This window comes from Sorex fumeus, unplaced genomic scaffold, assembly GCF_029834395.1.
Source record: "Sorex fumeus unplaced genomic scaffold, SorFum_2.1 ptg000081l, whole genome shotgun sequence".
In the NCBI taxonomy this organism is placed as follows: Eukaryota; Metazoa; Chordata; class Mammalia; order Eulipotyphla; family Soricidae; genus Sorex; species Sorex fumeus.
In genome coordinates, this window is record NW_026606138.1 from 17,062,776 (window position 1) to 17,088,008 (window position 25,233).

General features: G+C 35.8%; 1 protein-coding gene across 5 annotated transcripts in view; it reads left to right on the plus strand.

Moving 5' to 3' along the window:
- ZNF280D (zinc finger protein 280D) overlaps nucleotides 1–25,233 on the plus strand; it is a 110,088-nt gene that overhangs the window by 68,655 nt on the left and 16,200 nt on the right. For 3 of the 5 annotated variants that reach the window (XM_056130764.1, XM_056130762.1, XM_056130763.1), the window contains exons 13-18: nucleotides 2,405–2,539; nucleotides 4,873–5,180; nucleotides 5,653–5,793; nucleotides 14,245–14,307; nucleotides 16,445–16,563; nucleotides 16,719–16,755. In XM_056130764.1, coding sequence (XP_055986739.1) covers nucleotides 2,405–2,539; nucleotides 4,873–5,180; nucleotides 5,653–5,793; nucleotides 14,245–14,307; nucleotides 16,445–16,563; nucleotides 16,719–16,755 — 803 coding nt within the window. Of the gene's footprint in view, nucleotides 1–2,404; nucleotides 2,540–4,872; nucleotides 5,181–5,652; nucleotides 5,794–14,244; nucleotides 14,308–16,444; nucleotides 16,564–16,718; nucleotides 16,756–17,358; nucleotides 18,497–25,233 lie in introns of those variants that run through there. The other 2 variants (XM_056130765.1, XM_056130766.1) reach the window with 2 other exon arrangements.

The window sequence follows — 25,233 nt, forward strand, 5'->3', positions numbered from 1 at the left end:
ATGTGGATTAACCTTGGGTCTCCCACATGCCAAGCATGTGCTCAGCCCATTGAGCTAGCTCTCTGTCCCAAGACTTTTTTTTTCCTTAGGATGTACTGCACTGTCCTCCCATTGCTCATCGATTTGCTCGAGCGGGCACCAGTAACGTCTCCATCATGAAACTTGTTGTTACTGTGTTTGGCATATCGAATATGTCACGGGTAGCTTGCCAGGTGAGATACTCTCGGTAGCTTGCCGGGCTCTCTGAGGGGGCAGAGGAATTGAACTCTGGTCAGCCAGGCCAATCGCATGCAAGGCAAATGCCCTACCCCTGTGCTATGGCTCCAGCCCTCTCAGAGAGCCCGGCAAGCTACTGAGAGTATCTAACCCTCATGGCAAGGCCTGGCAAGCTCCCCGTGATGTATTCAATATGCCAAACACAGTAACAAGTTTCAAAATGGAGACATTACTGGGCCTGCTCAAGCAAAATCGATGAACAATGGGAGGATAGTGTTTTCTTAGGATAAGAAAGAAAGAAAAGAGAGAGAGAGAGAGAAAGAAAGAAAGAACAGTACTATACAGAGTCTTAGGGAAGAAATTAACCTCCAAACTGGGAAAATAACTTAGAAGGAACAGCAAAAAATAAATTTATTAGAGAACAGAACATTACTGTACCTTGAGGCAGGAAAAAAACTTGTTATCTCACCTGGAGTTGGAAGTCTTTGATATAAAGCATGTACAGAGTGAAAACAATTTTTTTAATTTAATATTTTTAGTTTGCTTTTTGCTGTCGCAGTGGGAACCACACCTGGTCGTTGTCAGGGACCCCAGGACATTCACCTGTGCTGGTGCTGGCAGTTGCTGAGCATCAATCACTTCCACTGCCTTGCAGCAGCTACGCATGTGCTCTGCCAATCAAGCAGCTTATTCATGCCCAGATTTTAATTTTTCTATAGACTGGATGCTGGGAGAGATTTTAAAAAGTTTAAGGGATTATTAATATTAGGACAAAATTTTCAGTCAAAAGATCCATACAGTACCTGAGAAGCTGACTTTAACAGTATTTCTTTCTACTTGTCAATGTTTGAGATTGGGGGAAATGTTTTACTACTTATCTTTTAATTAGATTTCTGCCAAGGGAGAAATCAAGACTTGATGTCATGAAACATCCTTCCTTTCTTTGTTGGCATTGTTAGTCTTTCATCTTGCCTTGTGCAGACTATTTGGGAAACAAGCAGTGACTCTCCTCCTAGTAGCTTTTTTGTCTGGCTTGTCCTGGTGTGCAGAGGACAGTTCCCCGCTCTGTATGGGTTCTGCTGAGAAAAGACCAAAGAACTGGGCAAAGGACAAGAACTTCTTTGTATGGCTTTATAGCCATAAAGACCTTTCTACTTTCAACTTAAAATAATCTGTAAATCTGTATTCCTAATTAATACTTTTTTCTCCCCAGGGTGTATTAGTAAATATTGAATTCAATAGTAGCAAGAACACTGCTCCAGCAGTTTTCTAGGGGGAGTGATTTAGATCTTCTCTGGCTTTGTTACTCATTCATAGAATAATAACAGGATTGGTTTTGAGGAGAAACTCAGCAAGTGGTGGCAACCAGTAAGTCGATTGTGATCAGCTGTTCAGATTTATGTGTCTATATCTGCACAATCCAGTATTGAAACCACTAACTGCCTGTGACTGTTTAAATTGAAGTTAATTGAAATTCACTTCCTCAATTGCACTTGATACATTTGAAACATTTCAGGGTTCAGCCCTTCCAATTGGCTAGTGGCTGCCACAGTAGAGAGTGCAGCTAGCAATAGCTACTTTCTTTGACATGTCTGGCATTTGCCTTGCCTGCATCTGGCCCTGCCAAGTCAGGTTTGATTCCTCCGCCCCTCTCGGAGAGCCTGGCAAGATACCAAGACTATCTCACCTGCATGGCAAAGCCTGGCAAGCTATCGGTGACGTATTTGAAATGCCAAACACAGTAACAATACTAACAAGTCTCACAATGGAGACGTTACTGGACCCACTTGAGCAACTCAATGAACAACGGGAGGACAGTGGACAGTCTGTTACAAACTGCATTTAAAGATTTTAATTTGAATTTATTTTACTAATTTGAAAACCAACTGAAACTAACAAAAATTAAAGATCGTTTCATTGTGTTTAAGTGCTTTACAATTAATTGAAAGAACTTTTACACCACAATTCAGAGACCTTTCATTGATGAATCTTCATATTTAAATGTCTACATAGAGACATATTTGAAACCCAAATACTTGCAGGGTACTTTAAAATAAAACAATACTTCTATGATGGGAAGTATAAAATTCTAGTTTTGAAATCATTATGTATCATAAAAATGAAGTTATAGTAGTTTCAGAACACAGAATCCGTGGTTGTGGAAATTATTTTTCTCTGTTTTCAACAGAAAAAAGGAGTACATCGTTGTACAAAATGTAGACTGCAGTTTTTGACATGCAAAGAAAAAATGGATCACAAGACCCAGCATCATCGAACATTTGTAAAACCTAAACAGCTGGAAGGATTACCTCCTGGAACAAAAGTGAGTTCAGATATGTTGTATTTAAAATGTTTATGAATTTAGAAAATTACTCCCTGATTGTATTTATTGAATATAATGCTTTAAAATGGATCTCTTAATTCTTATTGAGAGTTTAAATTTTAGGTCTAGCAGTATTCTAAAAACTTTGTTTTTCTTTTTATTTTGTTTTTGTTTTTGTTCAGTGGTTTGTGATGTGGTAAAGTAATATTCCTTTAAAAGTGCAACCAGATTAACTAACTCTTTTCCTGTGTTGTAACTATATCATCTGGGCTAGTTTTGAACTATTCTATTTTGCCATGATTATGTTGGCCTTATTTCCTAAACTAAATAAGATACTTGAGATGGTAATCATGTTTTATTATTAGTGCATTCTCAGAACCTGGCAGAGTCCCTTGAATGTTGTAGGTTCTCCTAAGTTGTTGTTACTAATTGCATCCAGAGAGACGATGATTTATGCTGCGGATAGCATTGTGTTTTTAGTGAGCAAATGCATGTCTGACTGCATACTGATGATTGTAATTTACTTTCCCTTTTTGCCTTATATACATCTGTTTTCTCTGACTTCTTTACATACAGTCAGCTCTTGAATATTTGCTCCAGTGGAGGGAAACAGAGGCATGGATAATCCAAAGTGAAATTATCCCCAAAACCAAAATATTTGGCTTTGGGTACTTACCTTTGAATGTGGGTATGTCTGTTATTTGAATTAACTAAAACAATATAATACTATGCTCTGAAGACCTAGAGCAAGAGAAGCTATCCTTCCCTGCAATCCATTCATTCCATGCTGGAACTAGACTTGCAGAGCATTAATGTAAGAAGTGCAGTCCTCTCTCATATTTTTCAATATTAATAATAATAGTAATATAGTGATGATACTAAATGATATTTTTATAGACCTAAATGTTAGGCATTTGGTATTTTTTTCTTCGTATATTTTGTTACTTAATCCATATGGCAGTCTAGTGAGATAGACAATAGAGGTAATACCCCCTTATTACTGATTAAAAAAAGTCTTAGGGAGATTATTCAAGTTCACATATTGTAAAGGAATAGTACATATTCTGAGGTCCTTTGATTCCAAGTCCAGTGCTTCTGTGGGATACCAAAGCACATATATTTCACAGGACATCCTCATCCTTCAATACATGGGGATTGAGTGTAGTTAATTAACAAGAATTTTGATGGGTAATTGTGGTTTTTTTGTTGTTATCCAACCAGTATAATTTCCAAATATTAAATACTAGTACTCTTTGAAAAAATTCCAGATACTATTAAATTCTCCATGCAGTAAAATGAATTGATGTAACTCTTCCCCAAATTTTTCTAAATATGAATTCTGCCCAGGAACCCTTGGGAAGCGGTAATACAGTCCATTCTAGAGTTATTTTTAAGACTTTAAAATTTAAATTTGATCTGCGAATTCTTTTAGTTATTTGGGGCATTGAAAAAGATATGGGTTGTCGAGTGCCCAGAACAGATGACTGGTTAAAGAAACTCTGGTACATCTACACAATGAAATACTATGCAGCTGTTAGAAAAGATGAAGTCATGAAATCTGCATATAAGTGGATCAATATGGAAGGTATCATGTTAAGTGAAATGAATCAGAGAGACAGACACAGAAAGATTGCATTCATCTGTGGAATATAAAGTAACAGAACGGGAGACTAACACCCAAGAATAGTAGAGATAACTACCAGGAGATTTGCTCCACGGCTTGAAAGCCGGCCGCAAATGCTGGGGGGAAAGGCAGCTCAGATAGAGGAAAAGGGTGCTTGGAGACCTGCTCGGGATGGGAGATGCGTGCCGAAAGTAGACTATAGACCAAACATGATGGCATGGCCACTCAGTACATCTATTGCAAACCACAACACCCAAAAGGAGAGAACAAAAGGGGATGAGTGCCCTGCCACAGAGGCGGGGAGGAGGGGGATACTGGGACCATTGGTGGTGGGAAATGGGTACTGGTGGAGGGATGGGTACTCCATCATTATATAACTGAAACACAAGCACGATAGTTTGTAAGTCCATAACTGTACCTCACAGTGATTCACTAATAATTTTTTTTTAAAGATTTGGGTTGTAATTTTAATACTTTATATAATTTTATTAACTCCTAATTATTAATAATACATAACTGATTTGAGTACAAAAATGCTATGTAAAAGTAAATGTCAAGTTTACTTTTCATTGGAATAAATATTTAAGTTACGTGGAAGAATTATACAAAACAGTTTGCTTTCTTTTTTAAAATTCTTGATACTTAGCTTTTTGTTATGCAGTGATAATTTTAGAATGATTTTCTAAAGAAAGTATTATCTTCATTGTAGGTTACTATTCGAGCTTCAGTTGGACCTGTTCAGTCAGGATCTTCAACTACACCTTCCATTAGTGCAAGCACTTCTACCCTTCAGCTCTCACCTCCAAGGACTAAAAATATAATTGCTAAAAATCCCGCAAAAAACAATACAAATAGACCTAATGCAGCTAAATCCAATGCAAGTAAACCCAATACAAGTAAGCCTAATGGAAGTAAATCTAAATGCAAATCAAAAATCTCTAATATGCAAAAGAAACAAAGCACATTGGCTGATAGCCATAACAAGAGTAAAGTCAATACATCATTGAGGAACTTAAGGTATTCTTTTACTCCTAATGTGTAATACTAGTTAAGTTTTATATACAATATTTAACATAAATTTACTATAAAATATTCTTCATTTCTATACTATCATTTATGGCATAAAAGTCAGGCAAATAATGGAAAGGTATTTTTTTAAAAAAACTTCTGGCACAATTCGTAAGTTACTGTTTTCCCTACAGTTTTATTATAGAGTATGTTTGAGCCGCATCTTATGATGTTTACCTTTTTTTACATCTAGTGATTTCTGAATTGATTAATTGAATCCCTTGTATTCAGTTCAGTGAGAACATTAACTGATAATAGATTGTTTAATTACCTCTAGCTGTTTCACAGCAGATTTTCAAACTTTGAAGTTTCTATTTAAAGGTGTTAACTTAAACAAATTGGCTTGTATTAACAGAACAATAGTAGTACTTATTATTTTTGTTGTGAAACATTATTATCATTTTCTTTATGTCTCCATAAGGTATCGTCCGGGAGTTCATAATTGCATTGAGTGTTGTTCGGAAGTAAAAGATTTTGCAAATCACTTTCCCACATATGTCCACTGTAGTTTTTGCAGATACAACACTAGCTGTAGTAAAGCCTATGTAAATCATATGATGAGGTAAGATGCGCTAGACTTTTATGATTATCAGTTAAAATTATAATCCCACAAGTATGTTTTCTGAAAATAGTTATCCTATTAGAATCCAGTTTTCTCTTTAAAATTGTCTAGCAATAGGGAATGTCTAGTATAATGTTTGGGGTACTGTTTCCCTGGATAGTAACTCATAGAATTGTTGAATCTAAATTGTTAAGAAGTTAGACTAACGTAATAAGACAGGTTTTATTGGAATCATTTTTCTATTGGAATCATTTCTCCTATAAACTTTCAAATACCTTTAAAAATAAAACCTTAAATGTTTTAAATATGTTTAATAAACTGGTATATACGATCTCATGAGTGTTAACCAACTCTTCCAAGCAGTTTGGGAAACAATTAGCAGTTTTGTTGGTTCTGTTTTATTGCTTCTCTCTTGCTTTCTCTTACACATTCTCTCTCTCTCTCTCTCTCTTGCTCTCTCCTCTCTTTCTCTCTCTCTCTCCCCTCAATTGTCCTTTCATCCATCAAACTATCTATCCTCTCATTCATTCAGTGAAATGAGAAACTATTTCAGTTATAGTGCCACTACTGAAATTTTTTCATTAATTCATGCAACTTAGATTATTTGTGTAGGAAAGCCTTGGTAGCCCATATTATTTGTATTTGTATACGATTAATAGGACTAATTTTGAAAAATAAAGAATATTGCATTATAAACCAGTTGTATAATATAAACCTCAAAGTGAGGTTTTTCCATTTTTTAAAACATTAGAATTAAAATGTAAGTAATAAAGGTGATTTTCTTTGTTTTGTTTTGCTTTTTGGTTTTTGGGCTACACTTGAATGTACTCAGGGTACTTCTGGCTCTGTGCTCAGGGATCACTCCTGGCACGCTTGGGGACCATATTGGGTGCCTGAAATTGAACCTAGGCTGGCTGTGTGTAAGGCAAGTGCCCTCCCTGCTATACTATCTCCTAGCCCAAGGTGATTTTCTTGTAGGTTGCAACATGACCTCTGTATTACTGTCAGCATTTCCATTTACTTTTTCGAGACTTCTGTCACCTTTCTTGATGACATTGACATTTCTCTCACAGTTCCACGTGCTTACTCTGCACTCACTTAATCAGCATTACCTCATGGTACCCTGACTGCCTTAAGGACAGCACTTAGAACAAACTCTGACTTATTCTGAGTACCGTTTTTATCCAGTCTTATTTTAATTTTATCATACACGCTGTTCATTTCTTTAGAGTTCCGTTTACCCTTGTTGTCGCAGATGGGACTCACTTTTCCAGTCCTTTGGCACAAGTCTAAATTAATAGTCAGCGTCACCCATTAGAGCTTCTCTTTTCTGGTGTAGCCTTGTTTTTATTCTAGAATCTTTTATAACTTTTGTCATCCTCACCTGGCATAAAGCACAAGATAACGACGAATGCAGACAACTTGACTTCATTAACTTCATCAACTTCATTCGTTAACTCTGATCACGTTCTATATTTTTAAATACCTAAAATGTCTATAAATGTTTTCAAGTATTTGAAAGTCTTAATTTTAGTCTCTTGCTAATCTGGCTGAAATTGGAGGTCCTCCTTCTAATCCATCTTTTTATTCTTAATATTTATTACTTTCATGTAGATATATTGACCTCAGAAAGACATATTCTACTCCTCAGAGTTAAGCCTGTCTCCTCTTCCCTTATCTCCTCCAGCACTTTCACAAGCCTATTTAAGTTTCGACTTCATCTTGTCTTTTAAAATAATTTTAAATTATTCCCCTCTTCTTTTCTCTTCATTGTTGTTGCAGCAAGCTGCTGCTTTCCTTGACAGCTGTCCACCTGTAGTTGTGGAACTTGCAGCAGCGTTTGCTGAGTGTCGCACTCTACAATTGTGTTCATTCACATTCCATTTTATGATCGTGGCTGTGTTGCTCACAGGTACAGTTGCGGTACTCACTGGGACTTCAGCCCTCACCCTTTGCTGTGGTGTTCCCAGATACCTGTCCTTGAAGGATCTGGGGCTCACAGGCAGCAGATCTCTCAGGCTCCTGCTTAGCACGCATGGCAATATTGGGAGTTGAACTCATGACTGGCCCCGTGAAACGCAGGCATTGGAGCCGCAGAGCCATTCAGCAAGTTTAGTGACATGTTACTCATCTAGGCCCTTCTCTTTTCTCTACCAGATTGTTTCTGTTCGCATTTTCAGGTTTTAAAAACATTCCTGTAAAAGCAGTTTTTTATACGATGTTATTAGCTTTTCAGTGATTTTTTAAAAAATTTTTTATAAATTTATTTATTGAATCACCGTGAGAGCTTTTGGGTTTAAGTCTCGATCATACAATGATGAAACACCCATTCCTTCACTAGTGCCCATTTTCCACCACCAAAAGCCCCAGTGTACCCCTCATCCCACCCTTTCCCCATACCTGTGTGGCAGATGATTTCCACATTACTCTCTCTCTACTTTGATTACATTCAGTCTTTCAACACCAGACCCACGATTATTATTTGGGATTTACCCCAACACTCAGATCTGCCGAAAACTCAACATTAGACAATTTGTTTTCTATTTATGGTTATGAATAGCATTTGATGTTTGAAATTCTGAAGTTTTCATAATTAAATTTGGAGGGATTTCTGCCAAAAGCTGCTGGGTTCCAAGATTTGTTTCTGAATCTCAGGGATCATGGCTGTTAAGCAGCAGCTTGATCAGGAGCCAGAGAGGCTATTCGTGGGCGGTGACTCGGTCTCATTGGGGCAGGGAAGGAATTTAGTAATTCATTTTCTAACGCTTTTTAAGTTTTATCTCCAGCTATTGGTACTGAACTTTTTAAATAGTATATGATTTATTTTATCTGAAAAACAGTTAATCTGTGTTGATCAGTATCAGAAAAGTATTAATCTACTTGACCAGAGAGGACCATCGGGAACTGTTTGGAGATGATCACATTTTTAAAATCTTGGTTGTGATGGTACATATATAAGTGCACCAAATTATCAAAGTCATCAAACTAACCACTTAAAATCTGTTCTTTTTATTGTCTGAGATCTGAACCTCAGTGAAGACAAAAGATAAATTAGCAGCATGCATCTTTAGCAATATTCTTGAGTATAATGTAATTACATATTTGATTTAAAATGAGCAAATCAAATGGGTGCCAGAACAATAGTACTAGCCTAGCATGCAGCCAACCTGGGTTTGATTCTCTGGCATCCCATATGGACCCCCAAGCCCTGCCAGGTGTGATGATCCCTGAGTTTAGAGCCGTTCAAAGGAAGTCATGTTTTGGGCCTTACCTGGTGATGCTCAGGGCTTACTCCTGGCACTGGACTCAGGGATCACTTTTGGTGGGTTCAGGTAACCATCTGGGGTGCTGTGGGTTGAATTCAGGTCTGTCACAAGCAAGCCAAGCACCCTACCCACTGTACTCTCTAGCCCCTTGGAAAAATTCTTGGCTTTGTTTCGAGGCCATACCTGATGGTGCTCAGGGATTATTCCAATACTGCTCTTCAAAAGATTAGTATGTACTATCACCTTATTTAATCACTTTCTCATTCTTAATACCCCAGAATCTTAAAGAGTATTTGACGTTATCATTGCTCATTTTTAAATTTATTCTCAGCTTTTGTTTACCTTATCTGTCTTCTTCCTTTTAGACTGTTCTGCTTCATTGTATTCCCTTCCTTGAACTCCTCTTGTCTCTTTATAATTCCTTTCTTCACAGAATATCCATTCTCACTTTACCTTTCAACCCAAAATCTTTTCCATTTCAATCTGTCACTCCCTCCAAGTTCAATTCTAAATATCTTTTAGATTTTTTGGCTTGGATCGCTGGCATTTAAAAAGAACACGTGTAAACCAAATATTTACCACTCAGATACTAGATTTCAACATCCCATTTGTGTGAATGTGGAACACTAGAAACAACTCTCTATTTCTCAAATCTTAAGCTCACAAAGTTACCTGCCATAGTCATGACTTTCTGAGACCCTTGGTTTTTCTTCCTCTTGCCCAACTTCAGTGGTGGTTTATACCTGCATTCTATTTCTTTAAACCAAGTGCCAGGCATTTTTTCCTCCAGGATATAGATGGATGCAGTGTCCTTTTATTTTGTGATGGATACATGCCTGACCAAGTGAAGTTTTAATTCTGACCTTTATTCCATTTAGTCTTTAGTCTATTTATCATGACATCTAGCTATCCAATAGGACCTCCAGAACCATCCTCTTCCAAAACTTCCTTGATTGGATCAGTTTCCTTCATAACCTTTCCCCGAGTACTGTATTCCAGAATCTCAATCTCAAACTTGTTAGTCACTACACATTCTGAGTTGACTTATTAGCTTTAGGGAACTGGAAGCTTTCACTGTCACTCTTAGGGTTTGCTATATTCCTTTTATTTTTTTCCTTTTGCTGGTATACTTATTTCACTGACTGCCCTGGATATCACCCATTGAATGGTTCACTGTTACCTCTGTCCAATGTCTTATTCTTACAGACTTGAGTCCTGTATATGTACAGAAACTTCATTTCTGAGAAGATGGATTCCTTTCATTCCTGTCCTGTGCCCCCTATATACTCTCAAATGGTTTTTTTCCTCTCTCTACTATACTATTGGCCTCAGTCCTTTCTTAAAGAACCCTTTTCCTGTAAATTGCATCTTCCCCAGACTAAAGTTTTCCCATACTCATTTTTGTTGTTCTTCTTGTTACCAGGGCTTAGGGAGGAGAAGTGGTCGGGGTGTGTGTGTGTGTGTGTGTGTGTGTGTGTGTGTGTGTGTGTGTGTGTGGTTTGTTTTGTTGTTGGGCTTTTGTTTTATGGCACTAGTCATGTGCTCTGCCACTGAGCTTCATCCCTACTGCCATACTCATTTGCTGCAATGGCTTTTCTTTATTCTTTCGTAGTACCCGGAATAATCCTGTGCTTCCTTTCACTTTGCTGCCTTTTTCAGTGTCTGGTTACCGTTTTCTGTTCATAATGATAATTGCTTAGTTTGAGTTGTGCTCTGCCTTTTACTGTGTCTGTTTGTGTTATTGTTCTGAAGAGATTCTGTGTAGTCACAGTATCACCTAGCACATTATAAACAGTAGTTATTAGTTATTATTTATTGTAATTGTGAAAGGCTCTAAGTAAAATAAAATACATTGGAGTATTAATCTGAAAAGTCTTTAAAAATCTTAAGTCTTAATAATATTTAAAATTCTTGACACTATTTCACAACAGCATACTAGAATAAGATTGTGGAAGATTGTATAATTTTTACATGTAAAAATCAGATGTGTAATTTCTAAGTGACTTTCTGGAAGTAGCATATTTGGGCTTGGTTAAATTCCCACATCTTATTACATCTCGTAGTAGTAGAAGTAAGAGTCATTTAAAAAATGAAAACCGATTTCTGTATAATATTGATACTAATTCCTCCTCCTCTACAGGATCAATAAGAAGTCTTTTTCTCTCTCTATATATAATATACTTGTTAAAAGATACAGTATTGATATCTTTCTAGCCAAGTTTACTATTTTTTGAATATGACAGATTGGTGGTGAAATGAAATCTGTATTTGAATTCAAACTTCACCATTTAACTGTGTGACTTTGGGCAAGTTATATAACTTCATTCTGTTTCCTTTTATGCAAATAAAGTTATTATAATAAATAGAAAAATGTATCCACTGTGTTTGATAAAATTATTTGATCTTAAGTGATGAAATTCAAGTAATTAGTGCTTATTATTTTTAAGTTGTCATTATTAAGTATTGTGGATAAAGTCCATAAATCATTTTAATGATTTATCTGGAGACACATGTTTACTTAGCCATCTAATGTGATAAACAAGATGACTTTGAGAGCGCAGAGAAGGTAAGGATTCTTCTTTAAGCTAAAAAGAAAGATTTTCTATTAAATGCATTTCACTTATGCTTTGAATTGTGATATCAATTCTCTTTAGGGAAAAAAGAAAGGAACAAATTGCTATAGTAATTTATACAGTGAAAAAGACAAAGTTTTGGATTAATTTTGTTATTTTTTAGTTCATTGGATTTTATTATAGATTTACTGGCTCTAGTATTCGTTAGGGGCCGGAGCAATAGCATAGCGGGTAGGGCATTTGCCTTGCACGCAGCCTACCTGGATTCGATTCTTCTGCCCCTCTCGGAGAGCCCGGCAAGCTACCGAGAGTATCTCGCCCGCACGGCAAAGTCTGGCAAGCTACCCGTGACGTATTCAATGTGCCAAAAACAGTAACAACAAGTCTCACAGTGGAGATTTTACTGGTGCCCGCTCAAGAAAATCAATGAACAGTGGGAGGACAGTGCTACAGTGCTACTGTATTTATTAGACGAGCAGTTGGATTATTGTTACAGTGCCATAGTAACCCTCTCACACTCTGTATTCCAGTCCTTCCTTTCTTTTGTTGCTAGAACAGGAACATATAATCAGATTATTTTTTTGGCCTAACATCCCTTGCTTTCCTAATGTTAATATGATGAAGTTCATATCTTATTATCATTTTTCTGGAGAATATAAACCTTATTATATAATATAAACTTCTAGTACATAAAACTCTAAGTATTGTCCATCTTCTAAAACTCTTACCAGTTTGATGATTGCTCTGCATCTTGCTTCTTGCTTTAACTGGAGCCAAAAAGTAAGGACGTTCTTAAATGAAATGAACCCCCTTAGCCAACTTGTGTCTATCTACAAGCAACTCTCTGTCATGTGACCACACAACTTCATATGTGTCACCTCTTATGTTTAGCTCTAGTAATTATGAATATGAATTCACTTATTTCAAAAGTATTTTTTAAGCTGTGCAGGCTACTGTTCTTTCCTTCCCCATTCTCTTGCCACACTGAACTGGAGTGATGGTTTTCCTGCCTTTTTACTTGTGAACTGCATAACCACTTTTTTTCATTTTTGTCATCTGTAGAACTTTACATATGGAATTTGTTCCAAAATATATATAAAGAGGCAATATAAATCTTTTTGTTTTGATAGTGAACTCTAAAATTAAAACTGGATTCAGACAACTGAAATCTGAAAAGATAAATTATATAATAAGTGTTCATATTATTGACAAGTAGAATCCATCAAAAAAGACAAGTGAAAAACTGTAATATTTTCTTTTCTGTTTAAAATAAGCCAAGAAAAGTCTGAGGAAGAATATGTAGCTTTTAAATAATTAAAAAAATTTTAAAGTGTAATGTGGGTTATATTTCTTAGAAATCAGATAAAATTACAGACTTGATTGATTCTTTGACAAAATAGTTTGTGTACAGATTTTCATGGATGATTTCAGCATTACCCACTCTTCTGATGTTCTCTTCCAGAATATCCATTTCGTTATTTTTGTGGTATTGTCTTAAATTTGTACACTTTTAAATTGTAGTTATCCCCCAAACTGAAGAAGTAACTTTTAGAGATCTTCTGAGGATTATAACTAGTGAGTTACAATTACACACAGCAGATGGTTACCTTGTTTGTAATAGTGAGCATTCATCTGGTATATTGACTACTTTAGATATATTAGTACAAATTAGGAGTACCACATTTTAGTTAGTATGAGAATCCGTGAAAAAAACTTGGTTTCTGCTGACAGAAGAACCCATAGAGTTGCGGGGCAGAAGACAATATTTCTCAATAAATTCCCAAGTGATAACTAATGTAGTTGGTTTGTGACTCCACTTTTACTAATACTGTGCTAAACTTGTCCTGACTTTTTCATATTGTCTAGCTTTCCTTACCATAGTTAAAAGAATTTGTAAATTCTTTACTCATAACTGCAAAGAATGTACCAATGTTTGATTTAGACAGCAGTATTAAGCTCGAGTACAGACTTTCTCCACTACCAGTTCGATTCTACATGCATTCCTTCATAAGCATGATAAGACTAGAAAAGTGATTTTAAAACTTAGTTTTATTGATAATCATTCAAGTATAGGAAAACATTACAAAAAGTTTCATTGCTTTAATCTTTTTTTCCCTTCTTCCCCTTCCCTTCTCTTTCCCCTCCCACCTCCCCTCCCGACCTCACTTCCTCCCTTCCTCTCTGTCTCTCTCTTTGTGTCTCTCTCCCCCACGCCTTTTCTTCCTTCCCTTCCCTTTTCTGTTCCTTTTCCTCTTCCCTTTTTTTTTTTTGTTTTTGTTGTTGAGACAGGACCTCATACATGCAAGGCATGTACTATACCACTGAACCACATTCCCAGGACTTGTTTTTAACTCTTAACATATGAAAAAACTAGTTTGAGGTGCTTTATTTTTTTCAGACTCTTGAATGTTTCCTTTATTATGTGAGGTACTGACATAAATATTCCAAACAATACAGGTCACTAGAAAACAGGTAAAATGAGATGTAAAATAAATTGTTTAATGGGAATAATATATATATTGTGATGTTTTATTCAAAAAGAAACAACTATAGCTACAAATTAAGATCTTAGTATGTAATTAAATTAATAAAAAACACTTTTGTTTCCCTAGCTTTCATAGTAACCGTCCAAGTAAAAGGTTTTGTATTTTTAAGAAGCATTCAGAAGATCTCAGGTAACTAGTTAATCTTATAAATTCTTTCTATTGAAGAGTTTCATGAAATTGAGATATAGTTCATATACTATGATATTTCATTTAATTTGTACAGGTAATAGCTTTTTGTATATGCTGTTGTGCATCATCATCAGTTTTGTGTTGGTACACTTTCATAACTTCTGCACTCAGTATTAGTCATCTCCTGTCCATTCAGTATCCCCTACTATAGGCAGCCTCCAATAGGCTTTTGGCATAGATTTTCCTATTCTCAACATTTTACATTTATAATTGAAATGTACTGCATATTTTGGTTACTGGCTTGTTCCAGTTAGCATCATGTTTTCAACATTCATCTGTGGTCCCAGTAAATACCATTATTTCATTCTTAAATTGCTGAGTAATATTCTAATTCCAACAAAGTTATAAATGATAGAAAATATGTTTTGTCATGGTTTATTTACTGACTTAATATATTTTGTACATACATATCTTTTTCTCTGTACTAGAATGTTTTAGATTTCTTTTATTTTTCTTGCGGAATCAAGAATCTAACCCAGGGCCTCCCTCACACACGAAAGGCCAGTGCTCTACTGCTCTATTGCTGAGTTATATCCCTGCCACCTATTTTGTTTATGTTAGGCATTGATTAATGCTTAGTCTTTAGTAAATAGGCGCTTGGTAAACATACATTGAATCAATTAACAGAAAGCATTGAATGAATAAATTAAAATTTTAAATGACCTGTGGAAAATCAGTTCTGCCCATCATGTTAGACCTTTAGCTCAGAGAAGAAACAATTTTATGCCATTTAAAATATATATTAATTTTAAATATTTGTTAAAATTTGAAAACTTGCTGAATTTAAGAAAATATCAGTTAAGGTATATTAGAAGATATATATCTTTTCTGACAGTTATTTTTGTTTGGCTTTTAGGCCACAACCCAGCAGTGCTCCTTAATAGAGTTCAATAGTTTATTTTGTTTATGCTTTTGGTATAGTGTCAGCACACCATACCCATGACCAATATCCCATTAACACACATGTCCTTGTGTTCCTTCATGTAGACTCTTATTGTCTTGGTAACCTCAGTCTTTTTGTCCTACCTATGAGTGAAATCACCGAATTATCTTTTCTTTCTGACTTAATTTGTTTAATTAACTCCATCAATGTTGTAGTAAAATGTAAGATTTTGTCTTTTCTTACAGTTGGGTAGTGTTCCATTGTGTATATGTACCACAATTTCTTTATCCATTCATACATTGTTGAGCCCTTGGGTTGTTTCCAAATTTTGGCTACATTGAACATGGGCATGCATATAACCTTTTGAATTATGCGTATGTCTTTGTATTCTTCAGGAATAACATTTTTTGATTGTATGGAATGTTTTTATTTTGAGAAATCTCCATATTGTTCAGAAACTGAACCAGTTAAACCACTGATAGTGAAAGAAAATTTTTTACTAACCTCATTCCCACCAGTTCTGATTGTTTTCAGCAATTTTGATATAGGTCATTCTCACTGGTGTGAGGTAACATCTCTTTGTTTAAATTTCCATTTCCCTCATAGTCGTGATAAATACTTTTTTTAACTATCCCTATTGGTCATCTTTATGTCTTCTTTGAGGAGATGTCTGTGAACAGCTCTTGTATTTTTTTATGGGATACAACATGATCCTTCATGTACATAATAAATGAATCCAATACCCTTTTTAAAAAAATTAGTGTTGATTTGGCTCTGTCAAATCACTCCTTGGGATCACTCCTGGCAGGGGTAGGGGAACCACACTGGGGTACTTGGGATTAAGCCTGGATTCAACAAGTTAATAAGGCTTACTGCTATGTGTTCTCTCCAGCCCTCCACCCTTGCTTTCTAATAGTTATAGGCACATAACAAATTATGACTTGTTGAGATGACACAAGTGTAAGTGGAGCCACGACTAAGCACATGGTACCATAGATAAAAATTTATGAAGCAAAATTACTGTTCTACATGATAGCATTCTTTGCATATGACTATTTTGTCTAGAGAGTTATTTCAGTTATATTTATTTAATGAAAGTGACAGTTAAACACACAGAGAAAATTGCGGAGAAGCAATTGAATTTATGTATGAATTTTTATGATGATCAAAGTAGTTTTTGTTTGTTTGTAACAGGGGCATTACTGTAGTGTGCCTTAATTGTGATTTCCTATCTGATGGATCTGACTTAGATAACATGGCGACACACTTAAGTCAACATGAAACTCACACTTGCCAAGTTGTACTTGAGAAAGGTAGGTATATATCATTAATTGTGATGCTCTGACATTTAGATAGTTTAATCATTTTGGAAAACCTCAGTATAGGGCATTTATTTACTAAATCATTAGTCTCACTCATCATATTTCTCATGCTCTTTTAAATATAAAACTTTTTCTTCTAATTTCAGTTTCTGTTTGTCTTCTAACTTCTGAGCATCTTTCTGAGTAAGTTTGATTTTTATTCAGTGCATTTTACTTTGATGAATTTTAGCACTGTTACATTTTTAAATGTGTCATTAGTAGAAATATGGGATATTAAAGGTTTTTTTGTTTTGTTTTGTTTTTTTTTTTTAAAGCTGCTTGTTGAAATAGGTTCCTGCTCTTTGGAGCGCATGACCTGGTGCAAGACAAGTTGGAATTTCCTAAGTTCAAAGTTCTGAGTTATTTTCTTACACAAAGGCAGTTACACAGCCAAAACCATGACACTAGCTCTCATTTTTCAGCTTCAGATGGGACTAGATTCTTATTCCACCTTATCTTTGTGTCAGGTTAACATATCTTAACATACTTTTTTTTCTCCAGTTGGCTCTCTCCAAAAATAACTTTCATTGCTATGATTGTTTTATACTTTGCTTAAAAAGAATTTTGTCTTTTTCTCTGTTGTTTTTTCCCTTCAAGTAATAATATTCCGAGTGATGTGGCTGTTTGTCTTTTTGTCTGTTTTGTCTGCTTTCTTAATTTCTTTATAAGTCTTAAGGTTTTAGGCCAGATGCCTTGTCCTTTTCCTCATTCGTTGTCTGTCATTGTGCTATTTTTCTTATTTTTCAGATGCAGAAGCAGCACAGAGATTTCAAAAAATGTCCAGGGTACATCTGGACAGTGTCCCCCTTCGATGGACACAACTGATGCCTGTTCTCTATTTCCAAGGAATATGAATGATTTGACTGTGGGCCCTGCTCTAGGTTGTGGTCTCAAGAAATCAGATCTTGGGGAGACTCCCTTCCTTCATGGCTGGCCTCCCATAAGGCTCATGCTGATCTAGCCAGAGGCTTCCCAAGGCCCACCAAATTGAGCACATCTTCCCACTGGGGGTTTTGACTCTTGACCTTAAATTGGGTCACTTTTGACCAAGAAACCCCCATCAAATCAATGCTTCAACATCCATGTTGAAGTTTAGTTATTTTGACTACTGTCTTTTAATTTTCCTATAATATGAATGCAATTCAAGGAATACAAAAACTCTGGTTGCATGGAAACCCTGGTTACTTTCATGTCCTTGGAACAACAGGTCTCTTCAATTATGTTCCAAACAGCAGTTTTTCAATACTGTCATTTAAAAATATATTGTTCTGTATAAACTCTAGTTTTCTAACAATAACAGTTCTAGGAATTTTTTTAGTTTAAAACATTTAAAAATTTTTGATTTTAAAAATCTTTAAATCTTTAAAAACTTCAGTTCTAGTAGTTTGGTTCTATTCTTCAAATTTATTGGTGTTTATTTTATGATGTTCATTTTTTATATTCTCTTCTTTAGAATTGTTAGTGTTTGTTTTGTTAAGGTCTCTAAGAGTTTCCCTAGAATTTTCTTTAGATTCCTATAGCTCTGTATTCAGAACTTTTTAATTTGGCTGTTGTTCAGACTATTAGACATTATTATATACTTTGCCTTAATTACTTGTGGGTTATTATTAATATTATCTTAATTGTGAGCTCTGAGGTGTAAAAAATTGACAATACCTTCTTTGAGATATTAAAACAAATCCTAATACTGGATATTGTATGTATATTACATAAGATTTACCTAGCTAATTTAGTTCCTTGGATAAAGATAGCGTTAAAAAAATGGGGACCAGTAATGCACTTGTTTCTTCATATATATATTTATACATATATGTATATTTTTAAAATGTAATACTTGTTTAATTACATTGAATATAGAACTCAGATGCTATTTTCTTTTAATAAAATATTATATTGTTTAAATGCCTCAGGAATTATTTACTAATTCATATAAATTCTGTAGATTTTATCATATAATTAGGATCATTGCTTGGTTTTATAGGTGCATTATTTGGCCCACAGCATGAAAGCTTTATCATAATGTATATTGATTTTGCCTCTATTACATTTGAAGAGTCACTCTTTAGTCTATACCATTCCCTTGAATTTAAAGAGAAGAAAATTGCCTTTTTGATCTTATTTGCCATAAGTACAGGCTGATTCTGAAAGCATGACCTAATGATATTTTTTTTGCTCTTAAAATTAGAACTACAATTTTACATTGAAGTACTAATAACCCATTAGGAAATAGTTATTACATAATATGTTCCTTCTTAATAATCATGAAAGTTGAATTTACTATTCCTTAACTCATTTCTACTGTAAGTCTATGATTTTACACAAAATTCTCAGAGTGGTTTCTTTCTTACTTGATTTGGTCATATGTGAAAATTTGTATTTCCTTTCCCATTTTAGGAAATTTTGACTTTTATTTTCTTTCTGCCTGATTAAAGAATAAATCTTTTTATATTTTGCTCAGATAAAAAATGATTTCTTTACATTTTTAAAAGTGGGCTGGGGGCTGGAGCAATAGCACAGTGGGTAGGGCATTTGCCTTGCATGCAGCCAACATGGCCGACACAGGTTCGATTCCCAGCATCCCATATGGTCCCCCGAGCACCGCCAGGAGTGATTTCTGAGTGCATGAGCCAGGAGTAACCCCTGAGCATCGTCGGGTGTGACCCAAAAAACAAACAAAAAAAAAGTGGGCTGGAGTGATAGCACAGCGGGTAGGGCGTTTGCCTTGCAAGCGGCCAACGTGGCCCACCCGAGTTCAAGTCCTCCGCCCCTCTCGGAGAGCCTGGCAAGCTACCGAGAGTATCTTACCCGCACGGCAAAGCCTGGCAAGGTACCCGTGATGTATTCCATATGCCAAACATTATAACAATTGTCACAATGGAGATGTTACTGGGCCTGCTCGAGCAAATCGAACAGCGGGAGGACAGTGACAGTGACATTTTTAAGTAAGGTCCTTTTTATGTCTGATCTTTGCTCCACCTTGGTCATAGTTCAAAAAATGAGAAATTAACATTTGTAATATAACAGTGTAAGAGTACTGCTTTGTGTTTTTAAGACTAGTACTTTTGATCAAATTTTATTATATATTTAAATCCCTAAAGTTCTGCAACTTATAATTTCCTTTAAAAATTGTTTTATCAAAATACTTAAAACTGTTAGTATAAAACGATTCTTTTTGGCAGGTGGCTGAATTTTAATTTGGTGATAAAGAGTTTTTTAGCTTCACTCATACTGATAAACTTCTTACCATCAAGTTATTCAGAATTTATTCGCCTGATCAGAATTAGTTTTTCATGCTTGTGTGACTTTTGGTTGCTGCAAAGTAAAAAGTGAAATTGGTTCAATTTGAGATTGTCACCATTCTTAAATAGAGCCTATCTTGGATTCTTGGCCTATTCTGTCCATATTTTGGCAAAATGATATTCTTGCCTCTTTGTGCCTTGCTTATTCAGTTGGCTTTCTTTGGAGCATCTGCATTGTTCTTGGCATTGTTCTAAATCAAAGTTCTCCAAAGTGGGTGATTCACCCTAGACTCTGGAACAAACAGAGTTGTGACCTTAGTGCATTTAGTTGGGGGTGCTGGGCACTTTATCATTGTTTGCTTAAAGAAAGTAGATTTTCCAGAGGAGCACTAAGGAATTTTTTTCTGAAAAAGATGTGGTGAGTTCAAGTAAGTTTGACTACCTCTGTTCTAGATGCTGGAAAAGTAGCTGGAAATCTCTGCCCTTTTAGCGCTTATATTTTAGTGACAAAATTATATAGCATGTTAAATGATGGATAAAAATTAAGTAGGGAAGGGGATAAGAAATATGGATTGGTAATCAGGAAACTGCTGTTTGAGAAAATTATGTCAGGAAAAGACTCATTGAGAGATAGATGACATTTAAATGAAGACCCAAAGTAGGTCATCTATTAAAGATTGAAAACGCATCTCCTCACAGATGATCTCAAGTGATAAGGAGCAGCTAATGAGAAGGAACAGCTATTGATTTGAGATCATTTTTGATTTAAGGAACTATCAGGAAATTGGATGGCAGGAATGCAGGAGAGAGTGAGAATAAAGAACAGAAGACAGAACTTGAGAGATAACGTGGCTCATGTTTCATGTGACTGAAGAGACCATTGTAAAGAATTGGCTCTTAATCAGATAATAATGGTCACTAGAGGATTTTGAACAGTGAACTGTTAACATACTTCAGTGAAAGTAACAGTAAACAAAAACGCTGACCAGAGACAGCACAGCGGATAGGGTGCTTCTCTTGCGCTTGCCTGCAGGGGGGGTGGGGGAGGGGGAGAGAAGAGAAGGAGAGAGAAATACCCTTCCTTACATTCAGAAGTTTTGATTAAGAGACTCCTAGACATTTTGTTCATTAAACGGAATCATATATAAGGGGAAATTTATAACTTGATTCTAGCAGTATACATATTCATATTTTTGTAAAATACACCAAGAACAATTACTTTCTCATGTTTGTGAAGTTGAAGATCACAGTAACAGATTGGTTATTCCGTAGTCCATTTTATTTCTTTGTTTTGTATTTGGGACCACATCTGGCAGTGCTTGGTAGCACTCCTAGTGGTGCTCAAAGTGGTACTACAAATTCCCGTGACGTATTCGATATGCCAAACACAGTAACAACAAAATCTCCAATGGAGACGTTACTGGGCCCGCTCGAGCAAATCCATGATCAACGGGAGGGCCTTTACCTTTACCTTTTACTAGGGAATAAACTCAGACCTCCACGTGCAAAATGTGCTCTAGCCCTTTGAATTATCTTCCTGGCCCTTATTCTGTTTGTGAATATAGCAGCAAGGAATGTTTGTATGGTTACTTTACATGATTTCACACCAAGACTCAAAAGTTGTGACTCTTCTCATATCTAATTCTAGCTTCTCTTCATAAAATGTGTGAGCATATTGATTAACTCACATAACTGTTTTTCTTCAGACTGTTACTATAGTACTTAGAAAGTAGCATGTAGGAAGCACCATACCAATATGGCATGGTACCACTTTCATTACAGTATTTTGTTACAAATGAACTCTTGAGTTTATGTATGTCTCTTATTCAGATAGAATTAAGCTAATCTTCTGCCTAATTGTCACCTGACCTCCCCATGCCACTTTCACAGATTATTTTGTTAACTTCTTTTTCTAACTCCACTTTCCTTGAAGTTATTACTGAAACACTTTAGTCAGTTTTAAAACATTTACAATGGTTAAAATCATTTTAAAAATGGTTTTATTGTGCCATTTTTTATGTCTGTAGTTCACTGAGCACATTTTTAGGGAATTTCTGTGAATGCATTTAGGTTTGGTTTAGACATAATTCTTTTTAGAAAAAGTATAAATACAGGCTGGAAAGATAATATAATGGATAAGACACCTGCCTTTCATGTAGCTGACCCAGGTTCCATCTCTGGCAGAAGTGAGCCCTGAGCACTGAGCCAAGAGTAAATCTTGATTATTACCAGATATGACCCCAAAACCAAGGGGGATATATAAATACTATAGGACTATAAGTGTTTTAATCCTACACAGGAAAAAAATAATAGTGTGACCCAAAACACTGTAGTATATATAATTTTGAAAGGAGTGTGACTTTGAAAAATAGTAATCCTAGGTATAAATTCTGGTTTCCTATCTAACCAGTTCTGTAGCTGTGAGACAGTGAATTCACCTTACCAAGCCAAGCCTTCCTCCTTAGTTAAAATGATCTAGTAACTCCTTGAAGAGTAACTAGGAAATCGAGATACTGTATGAAAATTAAACTTTCATTTAGACAATTTAGTCAAATAAGGTCATTTAGGACAGGCTGGATTAGAAAGCTCTCAGTAGACACATGCTGTTGATGCTGCTGCTCCAGCTGTTATGCTGATGCTTTTATTGATCATTCCTTCTTCCTTCTAGTGCTGATGACAGCAGGCCCATGTGTAGTGCAGTCTCCTTGGAGAGTTTTGGTGTCATTCTTTCTGCACAGGGTGTGCTCTTTGTCATTTTGGCTTATAGTTCACAGGTTCTGCAGTCCATTCCTCCAAATTGTTCAGTGAATCTCATCTCATTGGAGTGCTTCTATTACTGTAGCACTGCCCTCCTGTCATCGATTTGCTTGAGCGGGCACCAGTAACATCTCCATTGTGAGTCTTGTTGTTACTGTTTTTGGCATATCAAATATATCACGGGGAGCTTGCCAGGCTATGGCGTGCAGGCAGGATACTCTCGGTAGCTTGCCGGGCTCTCCGAGAGGGACAGAGGAATTGAACCTGGGTCGGCCGCCTGCAAAGCAAACGCCCTACCTGCTGTGCTATCGCTCCAGCCTGCTTCTATTACAATATCTCATATAATTCTCTGATGTCATAATTGAATACTGTTCTGACGTGTCCTGCTAAAAACCAAAATGACACTGTTAAAAAGTACATAGACCTCTAGGAAGAAAACATTCATTGTGAGCTGACAGAATCCCTTTAAAAAAGAGTCTATTAGACGTTTATTTCCAGGGATCTTGGGCACTTAGCCAATACTACTTCTTTGTGAAGATGTTTCACTGTGCTGATCAGCAGTAGTGAAGTTGATGTTTCTTTTATAGACCATTATTACACCCAAACCTGCTTTTCTTACCTATGAGAAAAATTGTGACTCACTCACTAAATTGCTCTTTCCATTTCTCCCTTCTCTCCATTTCCCCTTCCTCTGTCTGCTCTAGTCTATGTATCTGATTAGATAATTAACTTAAAATGGAAATGAAAGTTTAGGTTTAGCAAAATTCTTTTTTTTGACAAAAAGTTGAGAATAGACTATTTTTCTCTTCTCACATCTCCACAACATAGTAATGCATAGGAAACCCATAGTATTAACTCATGTTTGGAAAAGAAGGCTAGAGAGTTCTCTTTGATGAATCAAAGCAAATGTCCAAAGAACCACATTTTGAAGTCGATTTAATTATTTCAGTTACTTCCAAGCTTGTTCTATGTGAAATGCATTGGGAGGCCGTTGGCAGGGGTCATAAGTGGAGATCCAGGTCTTTCCCAGCATTAGAACCTCACTTTCTGCTTTCACTTGGGAAACAAGATTGAAAATAAATTTTACATAATTTGAAGACTTAAAAGAGATGAGAGGGGCTGGAGCTGGAGCAATAGTACACCGCCTTGCACGCGGCCAACCTGGGTTTGATTCCCAGTATCCCATATGGTCCCCCTGAGCACCGCCAGGACTAATTCCTGAGTGCAGAGCCAGGAGTAACTGGGTGTGACCCAAAAAGCAAAAAAAAAAAAAAAAAAAGAGGAGAGATGAGAAATACTAAGGACAGATGAAAACAGGAAACTGACTTCATTATTGAAACTGAGTTCCTCATGTTTCATAATTACTGCAAGAGATACTGTTGTTATATGCTTAGCCTCCTTGGTCCTGACATGACTCTTCTGTGGTATAATGTAGTTCTTTTATGTATACACACTAGCATTTATTGTGTACTATGGGGGCGGGGGGGGGGCGGGGAGGAGGAGAAGGGGAATGGAAGAGAGGCAGTGCTCAAGGGACTATATGGAGTGTCAGGGATTGAATTTAATCAGCTACATGCAAGACAAGTGCACTACCCGCTGTCCTATCACTCCAATGCCTCTACCATATATGTTTAAGTCTGTGTCATTGCTAAAAAATAGATAAATGACTAAGACAAATTCCATGTCACCAGGGAAATTACAGAATAAAACAGAAATGTAGACAGAGTCTACATCTTCAAAGGCTACACTGTCAGCTGATTTTATAATCAGTTGAATCTATAAATTATTTTATAATCAGTTAAATTTTCATGTATATATTACATAAAGTTATCTTTATAAACTACTATATTGGAGGAGTCTGTTCACAAGGAAAAATACAACTTGATATCTCTTCTAATTCAGTAAGTCATTATTTGTCTTTAAGAAAGTCAGCTCTTACAAGAGCAGAATACTAATCATTTTTAAAATTTTGTAAGAATGTTATTAATATACTTAGTTCTGTTGAATCTATGACTTGTAAAATATGTAAGGCAGCATTTAATTTTTCTGTAAACTTCTGAATTTGAACCGTTTCCTTAGAATCTACCACAGACATTAATATATCAAATAAAATCTTTAGCAGCCGTAAAATGCTCTTTTTCTCTCGGAGTACCTGCAGTATATTTTCCTGTTATGTAATTGCAAGTGATTAGGTAGAAATTACATCAAAATATGGTGGTTTCTGGCAAATTGGATTCTGCCTTTGATATCTGATTATTAGGGAACTACAAGAGAACTGGTGAAATGGAAAGAGTAATGAAACCGTTGTTGTCCTTTAGGGACATATCTATATATATCACAATTTTTTTACCCACTCAGACTGACAGCTCCCTAGTGATTGAGGTTATTTCCTTTTTTTTTTTCTCAATTTCCTGGTCTTGAGAATTAATCTCATGATTAATAGCTAAATATCCATGACTTAAGTCAATCTTGCCAACAAAATAGAGCTCTAAGGTTTCCAGTTTAAATCATTTGCCTTTATTGATCTTATTTTTAATTTTTTTTTCACATTTTTGTGGGGACCAGAAAGACAATAAGACGGGAGATAATTTACTTGCCTTGCATATAGTCAGCCCCATTTGGATCC